Here is a 17,643-nt window from a genome sequence, read left to right as displayed (position 1 = left end):
CAGGACAGCACCACATTGTTGGGAAATGTATGTACAAAACATATTATACACTCCCACTTTATTTGATCTATAACAACTTCAGTCAGCATTGAAGCATGACTAGCAGCAGATGGTTAGATGTTGACACATGCCATCCTGATAGTTTCCCACAGCTTCCTAATATTTGTAGGTGCAAGATCTTGGGTGTGAATGGACCTCTCCACCACATCCCATAAATGCTCAATTGGGTTCATGTCAGTCAAACGTGGCAGCCACACCATTCATCGGAACTCTCCAGAATGCTCCTCGAACCAATTCTGGACAATTTGGGATTGAAGACACTGTGCATTATCCTGCTGGAATATTCCATTGTTGTGGGGGGGTAAATGAAGTCCATGAAGGGCTGCAAAAACGGTACAGTTCGTGGTGTAAGCTCCTAAAGAAATGTTAAAATAAAGACAAGACACACCGTAACAGTATAAGTTTATTACACATATACACACTCACACATACTTGCCTACAATACCTGGACCGGTCCTCTTCTCCAAGTAGGCATCCACGGTCTTCTGAAAACAAAAAAAACAAGGAGCCTGAACCATGAACTGTACCGTTGCACGGTACTTCCCGAATGACAGGGCAGCCGTGGCAATTCTCTTAGAAATGCCAGGGCTGAGCGTTCATTGGCTGAGAGGTGAGCCTCCGCCTCTCTCAGCCAATGAACGGCTCCCACCATTGACTTCAATAGTGAGAACTTTACGGTTACTAAAGGTTAGCTTGTGGCACTCACTATTGAAGTCAATGTTGGTAGCTGTTCATTGGCTGATAGAGGCAGAGAAAGAGATTATGAGAAATGCTGTGGCTGTTCTGTCATTCGGGCTCCTCGTTTTTTTGTTTTCAGAAGACCGTGGATGTCTACTTGGAGAAGAGGACCGGTGTCCAGGAATTGTAGGCGAGTATTTGTCAGTGTGTATGTGTGTAATAAACTTATACTGTCACGGTGTGTTTGTCTTGTCTTTATTTTAACATTTCTTTACAGCTGAACTAGAGGTACCAGTGGGCCCTAAATACCCTGCATGCTGGTACTTATGGTTTTCGAAATACCAGCATGCGGGGGAGGCTTACCTGTAGTTCTACTGTTATAGATAATGTTTTTACATCTATTTTTACACTACACTTTACACCGCCCAGGGGTGCCGCGGATAGCCCAGGACTATCAGCCCAGGCCTGGGGTGCCCTAGAGAGGGGGACCCCTTTATTGGGGGGTCCCCACCTCCCCAGGGATCCCCAGCCTGAGATGGCTGGCGGTCAGGCATAATGCTTTGGCTGGGGGACCCAGTGAACGGATTCCCTTGGCTGTGGCATTACACCCTCCGCTGTTGGTTTTGGTAAATACAGTGGACCCCTACTCATTTTGTCCCCCGTGTTTCCAAAACCAGGACTGGCTCGCTTAGCCCAAGGCTGGTTGTGGTAAATAGAGGGGACCCCTACGTCTTTTGTCCCCCGTATTTACACAACCAGGACTAACTCTGAAAAGTCCGGGGCTGGTTGTGCATTTAAGGGGGGACCCCACGTCATTTTTTTTTTACATTTTAACACTTTTGAAGCATTTTACACACAAATGCATGCACAAATCTCACTGATCTGTGCATGCATCTGTGTCAATCAGGCCTGCACATGCTAAAATCGAAAGCATGAAGCAGGTCTATTAATTTGGGGATTTGAAAATCGATTTCAAATCGAATATTAGTAAATAAGGGATTTGTGTGTTGGTCTATGTAAAAATACTGATGTTTTTCCGATGTTTGATTTTGAGTGGGATTTGAGTTAAATTTGGTTTTATGTTCGATTTGACATTCGATTTTGCCTTTAGTAAATCTCCAAATGCAAAATTGAATGAAAATCGAATGTCAAATCACACTAAAATCACAATTGAACATTAGTAAATATACCCCTTAGTTTCCAAAGTGATTATGCAATATACTTAGATTGCACAACTGTAAATTCTTGTATGATTACTGCCAATTACCCCCTTGTAAGGTGGTAGGATCATAATTCAGGATCTTATTTAAACACCCTAGGAATTAGAAGATTGGAGAATGTGATCTGAAAATACCATTACTGTAGTAATGTATCTATCTCCATTGGAAGATGAAGTTAAATATATTGTTTTTTCATTATATCACATGGCAAGTTAATGGATGTTTGTCCCATACTTTGTTTAGATGGAAAAATCTCTGCTGGTGCAAACACCATTCTTCTTGGTGCAGCTCATGAAAAACTACCAAAATGACGAGCACATTCACTTCTGTTCAGTTTAAGATTCTTGCTGCTGTTAGTTTAAATAAAACACCAAAGCAATATTGGGGTGACAGTCTTCTTTGTGACCTTTCGTTCTTTTTTCTTTCAATATGTGAGGGATATTCAGACAGCAAGAAGCTCGCAATACTTTGCATCTCTAGACATTTTATCAAGTCCTGTCTGTTCTTCCCTAATTCTAAATCATTTCCATTTGAAAGCTAGAGCCTTGCTTCATGGCCTTAGGCCATAATTGCCATTTTGCAGGATGCTATTTCTCGTTCTGGTCTTAATGCTGCAGTGTAATAGAAATACATTTTGTTTTTCCTCAGCAAACTACTAAAGAACTGGTCTTGCACTGACTAACAGCTCTTCTTAACTCCTCATGGTCCCATAAACGGTCTCTCATAACTCTTCTTTACCTTCTGCCTTAAAAAAAAACAGTATACTCTTTTTTTTCTTTCATGGATGAATCTCCAGATTCTTCTTCTGAGACTTACTTTCCTCCCCTTTAGGTTCAGATTCTTATAGCTCCTTAGTTCTGAATATAGAAGTAAAAACCCATGAAGTGGAATTTCTGATGGTTGGAAAAGTGCTCCTCATCTCTGCTTTCAGCCAAACCAGGAACTCCTCTTTCATTACCTGCAGTATTTACGCTGTTTCTTTGTAGAAGTGAGCAAGCTATTCTGATACTATCTCAATTTAGCAGAAGATTTGCTAGATTTCAGGGGATCCTTATGAATAATTTTATATATCATATTAGATATGTGTATTTGCATATATACAGAACACATACATATATAGATGATATTGATGTATTTAAAATATATTAGTGATTAAAGTGTTGTTACAGAATTCAGAACTGTGGATAGGAGGATCTTCATACAGACTTCAGAGACATACAATGACCATGCTCCCTTATCTTGTCAGAATATAGAGGTGACTGTTCATAACAGCATACAAATATTACCTTCTGTATAATGCAATGCACTAACCAGGTGTAGGATACTCACCTTCGGTGGAGGAGGAGGAGGTAATGAAGGTGGAGGTGGTGGAGGGGGAGGTGGAGGCGGTGGTGGAGGTGGAAAAGTGTACATCCAATCAGATTTCTTCCCCTGTTTCCTCCAATGGCGAGATAGGTCAGGTGAAGAGGTAGAACTCCTCCTTGTGTACAGCCAATCTGTGTCTTCCTCATCCTGCCAATCAAAGCTGTTAAATGTGAAAGCCAGCCAGCCTCTGATGCACCATGCTCAGTCTTCCCTTATTCCAATTCTACAGGTGACAAGCTTAGTCTCCCCTTGTGACAATCCTAACCCTTTTAGCACCAGAAAGGCAGTTTTGTAGCCACAGGTGACTCGGCAATTCCAGGTCATACAGTCACAATAAGATACTACCTCGCTGGACATATAGAATTAGGGTTTTAATTCTTTGATGGCAGGAAAAGGGTTAAAAGTGATAGTTTTCTCCCCAGTCAGAACTAGAACCTAATACTCTCTCTTTTGTGTCAGCCATGACCATAATATGCCTGAAGTCTTTGTTCCGTCTTTCACTATACCAAGCACGACGCATTGCCTGCCTGGCCTTTAGTCTTAGAAATGTCAGGCCTACCACCCCAAGCACTTGCAGAACAACAACAAATGCTTTCATACTCAATCCCTTTGCCAGCCCTAATGAGTCCAGGCACCAACCACATTCAGCCCCACACAAATCAGGCTGTGTACCCCTGAGCTGTCCAGTCTTAGAGGTGCAGGACTCGCCTGCTTCTTGCTGCGAGTGCGTGCTTGGACACTGGATGGAGGCATCAGATCAGCCAAGTTCTGCTCCTCCTCATTCTTATATCCCTCATACACCAACACACAGGTGCCCAACACCTCATCCACAGAGCGAATAACGGCCAAGTATAGCTGTCCGTCCTCAGACCACTGCACTGAACAACGGTCACCAACCTTCCACTAAATGAGAGAGAAGAATGAGAGATGGTGGACTTGTAGATATTATAATAAAATTAATAGATATAACAGCAAAAGAACGTTAACTCAAATAAGTAGCTGATCTGCCAATTTGGAGAAAATGACCTGGAAGGGAGCAAAGTTGTCACCCACTAGACAGTATACTTTGGAAGTTATAAGATGAAGTAACAATCAGTTTGTCAGTGAAAGTTGCAGTAAAAGGTGTCATGAGTCTGACACTGGAAGGAAGGGGAAAAAACGGAGTGACCAGTCTAGCAAAGATCAGTGATAAGCTGGAGGGCTAGGGGGGGATCAGAACTAGAAAGAGTCACCTATGATGTAGTGGATATTGTGAGGTCTATCATGTTATGAATATGGTTGTGGAAATGGATGATAAAAGGTAATAATAGTATGGAGCTAGAAATAAATTGGACTAAAGATGTTACAGGTTAGGCAGTTAAAGTAGTGGGCACTGAATGGTGTAATCTACGTGGCAAAGGTGTGGGAGTACTGAAAAGGCCACAAGTGTGACAGTGGATACGCTGGATGACAGATGGTGTCATCAGTGGAAAGGGTTGGGTTAAGCCAGCGTAGATAAAGATCGAAGATTCCAAACTTGCAGTGAAGATGGTAGTGCAGGAGTTTAAAGCTTGGTGGTGGATGTACAGTACATGTGAGGAAAGAGTAGAAAATGTAATCAGTCTGGCAATATAGAGAGATACAAAGGTTAATAAGAGATGCAGTGGAAGAGATTTGACAGAAACATGAAAAGTCATTTAAAATATCAATTTGACAATATGCACTGAGGGGGCAGAAAGTGTCATCAGTTTGTCTCTGGTGGAAAAGTAAGAGCAATATGCAATAAATGTCATTTGGTTACTGATATAGATTCAACAGGAATGATTCAGTCACCTTTCCAGCAGGTGGAGTGCTGTCTCCACTGCTCCCCACAGACACTATTTCATCCAGCTGATGCCTCTCAGTATTTCCATATCCATCATATTGTACCACACATGTGCCAGTTTCTCTGTCAATGGATTTTACTGTAGCAGGGTAGACACATCCATCTTCTGACCAAACGGCACTACAAGGGTCTCCCACTTTCCACTAAGACACAAGGAAGAAGCAAAAATAAGACTATAAGCACAGGCACTTATTGTTATGATAAAACAATCCTTATGGTGCGTACACACGGGACGATCGACAACTATAACGATACCGCTGTACGATCTCTCGGGCGTGCTGGATGATCGATATCGATCATCCAGCACACCACCAACTCACCAACGACTTAAACGACCCGCAATCAACGATCGCGGGTCCGTATAGTAACCTGGTCGATATTGACCAGGTTGGCCTGCATGCACCGTCGATGGACAAAATCGATATCGTCCATATGTGCCCACGTATCGCAGGTCGTTGGGCACAGGAAAATGAACTATATGATCGATAACGTTATCGATCATATCATCCATTTTAATCGTACCTCGTGTATGCACCATTACACATAAGAGTCCTGTGCCAGAAAAACAAATACATAAAACATAGGGCCTGATTCAGACCCACTCGCGAGCGGCTGTCCGCTCGCAAGTGGGTCGATGTTATGGACTGAGCATGCGCACGACGGAGGGAGCTCCGTCGTGCGCATGCGCCAGACGCGACGAGCGAAGGAAAGTCCTTCGCTCGTTGTGTCCGATCAAAGGGGGCGTGCTGTCAATGTTGATTGACAGCACGCCCCCTTTGGTGGGCGTGCCGGAGGCGTGCCTCCCTGACGGGGGCGTTCCCACGGGAACGCCTCCCGTCAGAAGCCGGCCCACTGACATCACTAGTGATGTCAGTGGGAGTGATTTTGGCTCTGATAGAGCCAAAATCACTCCGGAGCTTGCGGTTGAAAACCTCAACCGCAGGCTCCAGCTCGCAATTTCGATGGTCGCGATGGTCTCGACCATCGCGGCCATCACAAAGCACGCTCGTATAGCCTGTGGGTGGTGACCCACAGCTATACGAGCGTCCAGGAGGACGCTCCATGAAAATGGAGCCCGGCCCTCATTCAGAGCGTGCGCTCTGCTCAGAGCGTACGGCTCTGAATGAGGGCCATAGTTTTAATTGGTGATTGGAAACTTTGGTGTTTAAGCAGGGTACACTTTCAATTGTGTTACTCACTTTGGAAGCAAGGGAGCGAGTGGTGGGCTGAGAAGAAGGATGGATGAGAGGTGGAGGAGGCTGTGCCTTCTTCTTCTTGCTCCATTTCTCTCCCTCATCCTTTGGGTAATCCCTATGACCATCTCTCTCCCATTCTGACTCTCTGGAGGTCTCCCGCTGACAATCTTTCTGGGGATCACCAGGTGCATTTGCTCCTTCTGGTCTCCGGTTCTTATCACTGCATCTAAGCATATCCTAAAGAGCAGGGATTAAAGTGGTTAAGTTTCCATTGGGTCTTTGCCCATTTTTTGTTTTCACTTAATAATGCCAAATTAGTAATAAGATGATTTGCAAGTTATTGTGTTTACGTTTTCTGTCTTTTGTTAAAAATACGGTATAACACTACTGAATGCCTTTCATCACTCCATTAGTCTCCAGCATTTATTGCTTCTACTGCTACACTTATTGTGTATAGTAAAGAATCACAGTAACTACTTTGTTATGTACAACTTTCTATTGGATAGAACATCCTTGTGTTAGCAAAACACAAATATCTAGAACAAAAGCATCCCATCAATTGCTTCTATGATACCTAGAAACAGAATGGCTGTAGTAAAGGAAATCAGCCGTGAGCAACAGGGGAGGAAGTGCACACAGGTCCTTCCACACATTACCATACAATGCACTTCATTTTAGGGATAAGTATGTCTCAGCTTAAAAAGTACAGTAGACCAATGACTTAGAATTGTATATAGATGCCTGAAAAGGACTGTTGTAATAAAATAATCAGAAACGGATATAATTGGACGGTGCTGTGAAAATGCTGTCTTGCTTATTTACAATTTTACTTGACAAAGATCGGCTGGAAATCCAGTTACAGAAAAGTGGATACGTTTTAAAAGCATTTATAAGTGATTTATTATACCACAAAGCAGAACAAATATATAACAATTATTTATAAGTAGGGACTACACATTAAAAATATGCATTCCCTTAAAAATTAAAGGGTCAATATAGCTATGTGGTAGATACCTGGAAAGACTGGACAGCCTTTTCATAGGATTTAATAAGAGCGGCATCGTCCCACTCATCAATATCTTCACTCTGCAAGACCCGGGAGAAGATATTTCAAGACACATGCATTTCTCCTCTTCCTAATCCACATTCAACTAATAATGTACCTCTCACCTTCTCATAATTCAGTCACTAGGTCACCTACATCTCCATTCCTTCTAATTCACAGTCACAAGAACACATATTGCTCCATTCCTTCCTAATCCACAGTCATCAGGACACCCAATCTCTCCCCTCTGTCCTCAGTCATCAGAAGACATACCGCTCCATGCCTTCCTAATTCAGTTATCAGGACACCAACCTCTCCCCTCTGTCATCAGAAGACATACCTCTCCATTCCTTCATAATTCAGTTATCACAATATCTACCTTTTCTATCCTTCCTAATCCACAATATCAGGACTCTCCCCTCCTTCCTAATACACAGTTATCAGGACACCCACCTCTCCCCTCTGTCATCAGAAGACATATCTCTCCATGCCTTCCTAATTCAGTTATCAGGACACCCACCTCTCCCCTCTGTCATCAGAAGACATACCTCTCCATTCCTTCCTAATTCAGTTATCACAATATCTACCTTTCCTATCCTTCCTAATCCACAATATCAGGACTCTCCCCTCCATCCTAATTTACAGGACACCTACCTCTCCCCTTAATCCAAATTTAACTGTTAGGACACCTACCTCTCCTCTCCTTACTAATTTACTTTCTTAAGGACACCCTCCTTTGCCATACTTCCAAATTTAGAGTTATCAGGACACCCACCTTTCCCCTCTGCCCTAATTTAGTTACCAGGACAACTACCTCTCTCCTACGTCCAAATTCACTTTCATCAAGACACCTTCTTCTGCCTTTTATCTGAAGTTACAGTTATCAGGACACCTATCTCTGCCTTCCCTGTTCTTATTCAGTCATTGGGAGACATATCTCCCCCTCCATCCTAATTCACAAACATCAGGGCACCTACCTTTGCCATACGTCCTAATTCACAGTCATCAGGACACCTACCTCCTTCTTCCAAACTACTTCATAGTCATTCAGGACATGTTTTTCTCACTTCCTTATCATACACAGTAATTGTTCAACTACATCTCACCTCCTCCGTACATGCGCAGTAATCAAGCCTGTACCTTTCACCACGTCATAATGCACAGACATCCAGCCATATAACTAATTTCATGCTACACACACAGATATAAATTACATAGGTTTTAGTGTGGACACTTATCTTTACTTTCCAAAGTTACTGTGGCAATTTTACTTATCAGATGGCATGCGAACTGCATAAACTACCTATTGCACTCATCTTTTGTATCTCTCCATGGGATGTAGTCACTATCCTGTAGGGTCAGAATGCCGGCACCAGAATCCTTTCAATAGGCGAAATCCCAGCGCCACAATCCCAGTAGGTAAGTATTAGGGTTAGGGGAGGGTTAGGTTTAGGAGTGTGGGGTATGGTTATAGTTAGGGTGCGGGTTTAGGGTTAGGCTACTTACCTTCAGGTGTTGGGATTCTGACTGTCGGGATGCCGCTGTCTGTATTCTGACCGCCGGCAATCCAATTGCCGTGATCCCGTACCTAACCCCTCTCCATATATACTGGATAAACAGGCTTTATAAAAGTATATCTGATTTAAAGTGTCCAATAGTAGCGTATATGCACAATATTTAGGGCAAATACTCTTCAAAAGAGGATATCATACAGTGAAGATGGCAATAAATAAAATAGTGACTACTATGAACTTGGTTTTATACAGAGGCGCAATTCACACAAATTTGAGACATTTATGAAAGCTGGTTATACTTGTTATAAGTTATTGTTATCCATAACAACAAATCAGACATAATGTGGTCATTAAGGAATTATGGAGCACTACAGTAGTCAGCAAATGAGCTTAATGGAGGGTTTATAAATATATTTAATATAGAAAAAAAACAGTAACAATTACATATACACAAAGTGAGTCTCAACTGTGAGGTGGTATGCTGTTCTATATGTCATCAGCAATATCAGTTGGAAGGAAGTGGCCAATGGTGAGGTCTGTATCGAATGCCCCAGACCATACCATGTTACTTTAGAAAACGGAGAACAAAACAAAACATATACTGTAGCAAGGCCCTCGCTCTGTGTTACATAAAGTGAGACATTGTCTTTTATCATATTGGTAACTTAACATCTCCTTAGACATTGATCCTTGGAGGGACATCCTTGTCCTGGAATATATTGGGGATTATCTTCCACTACAAATATTATAATCTATATATATATATATATATATATATATATATATATACACACTCATTTAATTTATTATCTTTGTGTATATATGTGTTATTGTATTTTTTCTTAGATCAAATATATTTATAAACCATTACTCATTTGCTGTCTACTATTCTACTACTATAGTGCTCCATCATTTTTTAATGGATCACTTTTTGGTGGGTTGCAGTTCTCACTTTGTTAACTGCTGTGGAGGCAGCATACTGCTAATGCACAGACTAGTGCCCCTTCTTTCTTTACCTGCTGTGTATTGTTTTCATGTTGTAAACACTACTTGGAAAATACATTTGTAATCTGATTGTTTGCTACAGGTTTTAGTACATTTTTCCCATGCACAGGTTTTTATGACTGTGTCCAATATAATGGACTGTTTTTCATTATTCTCCGCTTTCTTGCGGAATATTTTACTGCTTTTTACGGATGCTTTCACCAATATTTATCAAGATTTCATTTGCTTGGGAGGTGTTGCAGAAAGTCACCCCTTTAAGTTCCAGCTCATCGTTCTGCTGATGCTATCTCTACTGCTGTGTCTCTGTCGCTCTTACGCTCTGCGTGATTTCTAAAGGCTGTGCAGCCCAGTTATTTTATGCGTAGCTATACTTACCTTTATATGCGTATATGGAAATATTTCCCATATTCCCTTGCATACTTGAATTACAAGACTGATGTTTTCTGAAATGCATCAATCCCCCTATAATTTACACACACTACGCATAAAGGTCTCGATTTAGTTCAACGCGAACTGAATAGCGCCGGGAAGATCTCCCGAAGCTATTCAATTCAGCACGCTGCTAAGCCAGACAAAGAGTTTCTTCTTGCATCCCTCCTGGGATGAGAGCAGATATCCGATCAAAGTACAGGGCGATACGGTTTTCTGCCCATAGCAAGGTGGAAACAGCATCACGCATGGAAGTTTAGTCGGAGAATGCACGTTCTCGTAACTAAACACCCTGTTTAAGTTGCGAGGAGCGGGAGAATGGGCATTCCCCGAAATAACAGCGCACAGAATTGAATAGCTTCGGACCTCATTCCCGATGCTATTCAATTCACGTTTAATTGAATTGAGACCAAAATATGCATGCTGCACTCACCACTGGCTGGCCGTTCAATGAGGAGGAGCAAGTCCAGGAGCTTCCAGGAAAAGGGGGAAGATTGCCTACCCAAATATTCTCCATTCCAGGCAGTAGGTCAGATTGCATAACGACCATTCAGAGATGGCATTAAGGGGTACATTTACCTAGAATAGAAAAGCCTTTTTTCTTACGTTTTCGCAAGAAAATGGCTTTTTATTATGTTTCTCAAAATCTAACAAGTGGCATTCTTTGGAGAAATGTCTGACTTCTCCATTGGCGATTATATTGTTCATATACAGCCTCTATAGGGGTGCCTCTTTTAAGAAGCGTTAAAAAACCCCTTTCTTGCAAAATTGTCAGTTAACTTTTTTTAATCTGATCATTGCAAAGTACTGGTACAGATTGAGCTAACATTTTAAAGTGACCTTGATTAAAAAGAATAAAAAATAATTAAATATAATAGCTATATCCGCCGAAGTGTAGGTAGTAATTTCTCAAACAAATAGCCCTATATATAAGTCAATTTTAACTCCAAAGTTAAATGAAGAAATGGGGTTATCTATTAAATTAACATTAGTGACATATACACTAAATGGACAAAGGGGATGTAGTCAGGATGCCGGCCGCCGGCATCCCGAACAGGATGAAGATCCAGACGCCAGCATCCCGAAGAGGATGAAGATGCTGGCGTTGGCAACCCGACCGACGGCATCCCAAAGGTAAATATCAGGTTTGCATTTAGTGTTAGCGCAGGGATGGGGGGGTTAGGTTTAGGCACCCCCCAGGAGGGTTAGCCACAGGGAGGGGTAAGTTAGGCACCCCAGGGGGGAGGTTAGGGTTAGGCACCACCCAGGGAGGTTAAGGTTAGGCCCCACCAAGGGAGGGTTAGGGTAGAGGGGGGGAGAGGGGGAGGGTTAGGGTAGAAGGGGGGGAGGGGGGGAGGGTTAGGGTAGAAGGGGGGTAGGGGGGGGGTTAGGTTCTTACCAGCCGTAGTCAGGATTTTTAACAGTTGGGCTTCCGGCATCAGTATTTGAACCGGCGGCTATTCTGCCGCCGGATATCATGCCGAATCCAGGCAAAAGTATTTGGGCACCCCTTCTAATTAGTGTATTTGGCCATAGCCATAGTTCATAGGTGGATAAAATCAAGCATACAGGCATTAATTCTCAATAGTGAAACATTAGTAGTAGAATGGGCCGCACTGAAGACCTCAGTTCCAATGTGGCACTGTCATAGGATACCACATTTCCAATAAGTGAGTTTAAAGTTAAAGTTTTTACTCTGCTGGGACTACACATGTACACTGGTATTGTAGAATGGGAACATCTAAAAGAAACAGCAGAATGAAGCGGTAAGCCACAAACTCACAGAACAGTGTCGCCAAGTGCTGAAGTAGAAATGTGTGCATACCCCTGTGTTTTGCTTCTATATCAGCGTGTTTTGGTTTTGGCAACACCACCTTCAAGTGTTTTGGGTTAGGTTTTTGCTTTTGGATCTAGATTTCTATAAAAATGTAAAAGTAGCTAAAATCATATAACTTGGATCTGTTTTTGTTCCTATGGCAGTGGTTCCCAAACTGTGTGCCGTGGCACCCTGGGTACCTCTGGTCTATTGCAGGGGTGCCTCAAGTTGGTGGTCCAGCACCAAATCAAATTCTTTATGGTCAATGTAATGTACATAAGTGGACAAACAGAAGCACAAAACTGTCCACCACCACATAAACTGAACATCAGGTAAGCACAATTTACTTCACTTTACTACGACTGTCAACTGTTAGAAAAATGATAAATGGGAGCTGATTGGTTGAGCACCATTTATCATACACAGTGAAATTTATCACTCGTTTTGGTGATAAAACTCGTTAGTAAATTGGGGGCTTAAACTTAGGGGTGCTGTGAAAACAATGTTGATATTCTAGGTCGCCGTGATTCAAAAAAGTTTGGGAACCACTGTCCTATGGTATTATTTATATCAATAAAAATTAATTTACAGTCAATTCTAATCACCTCACAATATTGTTTTCACCAATATTGACCAAAGGCTGCAGTGAGCTGGCTAAACTAAGCAACAGAGCAGCGGCAGTTTAAAAGAATATATCACATCTATGAAACAATTGAAAGTGCAGCTCACTTCAAGTTCACATCTGACAAACATACACGCCAGGCAGGAAAGAACTGCACGGGTTGTGACAGATGCACGGTGCTAGAATGAACACTATTAATGCCTTTGGTTTTGGAAGAATATTTTCAATAATCAGATACGTGTGATGTTCGGGTGTCCACATAAGGAATTTGTACCGTTTGCCGACAGTGGATATGCTGACGGGAGAATGATGGCGGCATTATGCAGACATGGTTGTAATGCTAGTTACACTGGAATTCTCCCGTTGGCATATTAACTGTCGACATATTGATTGTTCACAAAATGACTGTATATCCACATGCTTTTTCTCCAATATTAATAGGCCATATAAACCAATGTACATTCCTATTGGTTTGAAATTGTAATGGTGCTTTATTCAGGATACATGACATTACAGTTAGGGTTCTGGTGGAAGAAAGAAATATGGGTAGGAGAAGCAATCCCTACACTGACTTGCTTGAATGCATCCACAATGTATAAGGTTTGTTTAAATGCTGTTTTTAGTCAATATTAAGCTTATAAAAAAAATCACATTCTACAATAATGGATCAATTTATATTCTCCTTTCTTTGGTGACAGAATGGTATATTACCGAGTGCAATAAACAAGGAAACTAATAAGAGAATGGCATACAATAAATGTGTTTTAGTGTGCTGAGGATAAAGGCAATATATATTCCTAACTAAAATGTATACACTAATTTACACTATAATCACAGCAGTTATTTATACATATATCATTTGAACATTAAGTGAGGTCACCGTCATGGGCAATTAAAAAATGTAATTCACAATTAGATGTTGCATGGGCTATTAGGTGAAATGTCATAAACTCAACCAGAATGTCAATTGTTTGCATTTTAATGTACTCTTCATTATCCAGCCATGTACAAGTAAAACCATTATGGGCACCAATAGGCTGTTTCTAATGTCTGTCAAAAGAGAAAATGTATAATACAAGAGAAATAAACTTTTCAGGGTAAGCATTGTGACACAATTCATGAAAGCCCCTGAAAAAGTAGATTAAATAAAGAATTTTGTATAAAGTTATGCGGCCCATACATGGTTTGATAAAGTAGCCGATCTGATGGACTGGTACGATATCACACCGTACATCACATCGTACGTCGTCGTACATCACATCGTCTGATCGCACTGCAGAACCATGCAATCAGGGCATGCGATGTGTGATCCCATGTATTGCTACGCGGGTGAGGGAGGGGGGAGCTGGCATATCGGACGGTCGGCCACCCAATCGTACCGTGTGTGCGGACCGCCCGATATGTCGGACGTCGGATCCCCCGCCGCCTCATCGCACCGTGTATGGCCGGCCTTAGACATTACCAAATGTAGCATTTTTGTGCCAAATCTCTGTGCTTTGTAATATGCTGGTCTTCAACATAAAAATAACACATTTTGTACAAAATTATAGACAAAGGGCTCGATTCAATTGAATGTGAATTATATAGCGCCGGGAGGAAGCTCCCGGAGCTATTCAATTCTGTGCGCTGTTAAGAGAATGCCCGTTTTCTCGCGTCTTAAACAAGGTGTTTAGTCGCGAGAAAGGGCATTCTCTGACTAAACTTCCTGGCGCAATGCTGTTTCCTCCACGCTAATGGCAGAAAACAGCATTGCGTCTGTATTTTTGTCAGATTTGTGCTGGAGGGGTGCGAGACGCTGCACAGAATTGAATAGCTCCGGAAGCTCCCTCCTGGTGCTATTAATTTACATTCAATTGAATCGAGCCCTATGTCACTTTTAAACATGTAAAATTATTTGACTCTTTCACAGTGGCTATATGGTAAGGTAATGTCACTTGAATTATAAATTGCCTTTGTAGAAGCAGCTATCAGTGAGTATATTATATACACCAGTATACGTAAACATAAAACTCAATCAAAATGTTTTTGTCTTCAATCAGATGAAACTCAACATTTTGAAACAAGACTGCTGGAAAATCTTCTGTTTGAAGAATAAACCATTCCCATTGCATTGTATATTGATGTGTTGATTTCCTTGTCATATTGGTTTTAGTTGGGCCAAATTGCATTCTTTCCATCCTACATAAAATTAGTTTGTGACCAATGTATTAGTTTACTCTCAATCTCCTCCATGTTGTTGCTAGGCAGATAAAATAGGTTTCCTTTATTCCAGAACACAAGCCAGTTTCTACAGTGTTTATATGGAACAGCTTGTCATATAGCAGCATCCAAAATAAGCATGGGATAGGTCATCATGTAATGCATTTCTGCTATTTTAAATGATCTAACCTGCAACACTTATATTGTATGAGTCCATCAACATGTACCACGTCCCACTCTCCTATACAGACATCTCCGTTTTGTATCTGAATTGTGTGATGCCTTTGCGTCAACTGGTGTGCACTAAAATCCAGCGTACATTTAAATGCACACTACATGCATATACCCATACAGAGACCTGTGACAATCATGCCTAGATAGATGTCTGAACAATATGCATACGTAATTTACCTGCACATACATACACATCCTTTTCACATACATAACATGTACACTTCGCTATTTGTCACCTGGGAGCTGTCCTTGTGATACACTATCTCCCTGTCACAGGCTGCCATCCTCCGGTCAGTGCATTAAACCCATCCCAGCAACCGGCACCCCATCATTGCACTGGTGCTGCAGCCAGTGGTCTGTACGCAAGGCGTTCTGGGAAACGTAGTCCTGTTTCCATCGGCTGTAGTGCACTGCAGCACCGGGAAACACCATCTCCCATAATGCAGTGCACTGAAGACATACCGAACTAGACAAAAGGACAGATGAGTTGTTAGACGGCGCAGCGCCACCTGGTGCTACAAAGAGGCGCTTCACTAGTCTGATTTGATATTAATACAGTATAACTGATGTGTGACTGATCTCTTTTTCATTTGTAGATCAACGTTAGACATACATTCATAGGCATATTTATAATGGGTGCAGGGTGTGCCCAGCACTGCATACCCTGCACCCAGATTATACATACCTTGTACCGGCAAGGGGGTCTCTCCTCCTCCGTGGCTCCTCTTCCCTGTGACATCGTCAGAAAGGTGGCGGCGCACAGAGACTTTGCTCTCTTGTGCAAATGCGCCATCATCGGAATTCCACCTAGGGATGGACATCGGAAGCCCGGCATCGAATAGTTGCCTGGCTTCCGACATCAAATCATGCGATGCGATGGCAATTAACCATTGCATCGCAAAAATTCACTGTGGGGGCGTGCCCAGCACATACTTGCCTACCCTCCACGATTTGGTCGGGAGCCTCCCGAAAATTGGGTGCCGCTCAAGACCTCCTGGGAAGGCAGGCAAGCCTCCCGGGCACCAGCAACCCGCCCGCCCCCCCCCCCCTCCACTTACTATAATAATCCTGGCAGCGGAGGGGCCAGTGACGTGATTCGTGCTAAATCGCGTCATCACGGCCCCCACCCCCTGCCTCACAATGCCTTTAAAAACGGCATTGTGAAGAGGGGGCGGAGCCGCGATGGCGCGATCGCGTTGCCACGCCCCCATGCTCCGCTCCAAAATACTCATCACCACCGGGCCACGCCCCCTTTTTGCTGCGACCCGCACCCCGCCGATAAAGCCCGACAGCTCCCTCCCGGAAGGAGGGAGTGAAATATCGGCATGTATGGCCCAGCACTCTCCGAGACGTTGGGCTGTCCCCAGGCACCCCTATACAGAGAACAGATGCCGTGCGTATGCACCAGGCACCTATTCTTCTGCTGCACACCCGCAATGCAGAGCAGCGGTGTGTGCTCCCCCTCCACAGCCAGCCATTGAATGGGCATCGGAAAGCTGCATCCGATGGCTGGCAACCATCAAATTTCCGGTATTCGATGGAAAAAGTACTTACATCGAATCAGAAATATTGATGGTTGCTAGCCATCGGCTTCCGATGTCCATTCCCAATTCTGACAATCTAGAGCCGGTACAAAAAATGTACAAACCCTATAGCGCTGCACTCCAGTGTTGCAGAGGTTAATAATAAGTCACCACCTTATATCTAATAACATATAACAAAACAAATCAACCTCACTTGCGCTCTGGATTGTTCCAACAAGTCAACAAAAGTCCATCAAGGGAATTGTCCCACGTCCTTTGGTATAGCTAATTTTCCGGTATAAAAAAGAAGAAATGGAAACAAAATATAGTGTTAAGACGTCACTGTATGATGAAGCCACCCGGGGATGTGAATATGAGGATAATATGGTGGTCTATGAAGATCTTCTCCAGGCTTAGTATGGGCCCAACTCCTATAAGAATCACCCAGATGTGAATGAGGATGTCTCGTGTGGAGTTCCTTACATGTATGCTTACTTGTAAGGGCGATGTATGGACATTTAAAGGTATCTTTATTTTCAGAAACTTCGACTTGTGGTCCTTAACGGAATGTGGGGACATCAGATGGTAATATTATGCAGATTCCTATTGCCCTGCAGAAGATGGACCCGGATCAGTAAGGGCAAGCTGCTGAAACATAGCTTGCATCAGGGAGTGAAAGGACACTCATCTTGAAAAAGGCGCCGCAGCGCGCCGAAACACGTTGAAGAGTGTTGCTTCATCCATTGTATGCAGTATCCCATCCATTCTATATGCTGCCCATTTGCCCTTACTGATCCGGGTCCATCTTCTTGACTTGTTGGAACAAACCATAGCGCAAGTGAGGTTGATTTGTTTTGTTATATATTCTAAGCA

The 17,643-nt window shown here is 42.7% G+C and overlaps 1 protein-coding gene across 6 annotated transcripts in view; it reads right to left on the bottom strand.

Annotated features, from left to right (window-relative positions):
- Nucleotides 1-16,019, bottom strand: part of LOC148517602 (survival motor neuron protein 1-like) — a 39,931-nt gene extending 23,912 nt beyond the window's left edge. Inside the window, exons 1-6 of one of the 6 annotated variants that reach the window (XM_088478537.1) lie at nt 15,933-16,019; nt 7,398-7,469; nt 6,387-6,620; nt 5,136-5,330; nt 4,032-4,226; nt 3,288-3,470 (exon numbers count right to left, since the gene is read on the bottom strand). In XM_088478537.1, coding sequence (XP_088334663.1) covers nt 3,288-3,470; nt 4,032-4,226; nt 5,136-5,330; nt 6,387-6,620; nt 7,398-7,469; nt 15,933-15,986 — 933 coding nt within the window. In that variant the 5' untranslated portion in view covers nt 15,987-16,019. Of the gene's footprint in view, nt 1-3,287; nt 3,471-4,031; nt 4,227-5,135; nt 5,331-6,386; nt 6,621-7,397; nt 7,470-15,483; nt 15,599-15,932 lie in introns of those variants that run through there. The other 5 variants (XM_088478538.1, XM_088478541.1, XM_088478539.1 and 2 more) reach the window with 5 other exon arrangements.
- Between the last annotated feature and the right edge of the window lie 1,624 nt (nt 16,020-17,643).

The sequence above is a fragment of the Taudactylus pleione genome, unplaced genomic scaffold (genome assembly GCF_031769625.1).
Source record: "Taudactylus pleione unplaced genomic scaffold, aTauple2 ptg000214l, whole genome shotgun sequence".
In the NCBI taxonomy this organism is placed as follows: domain Eukaryota; kingdom Metazoa; phylum Chordata; class Amphibia; order Anura; family Myobatrachidae; genus Taudactylus; species Taudactylus pleione.
The sequence above is the reverse complement of the archived record's forward strand: the minus strand, read 5'-3'. Positions and strand labels throughout refer to the sequence as shown.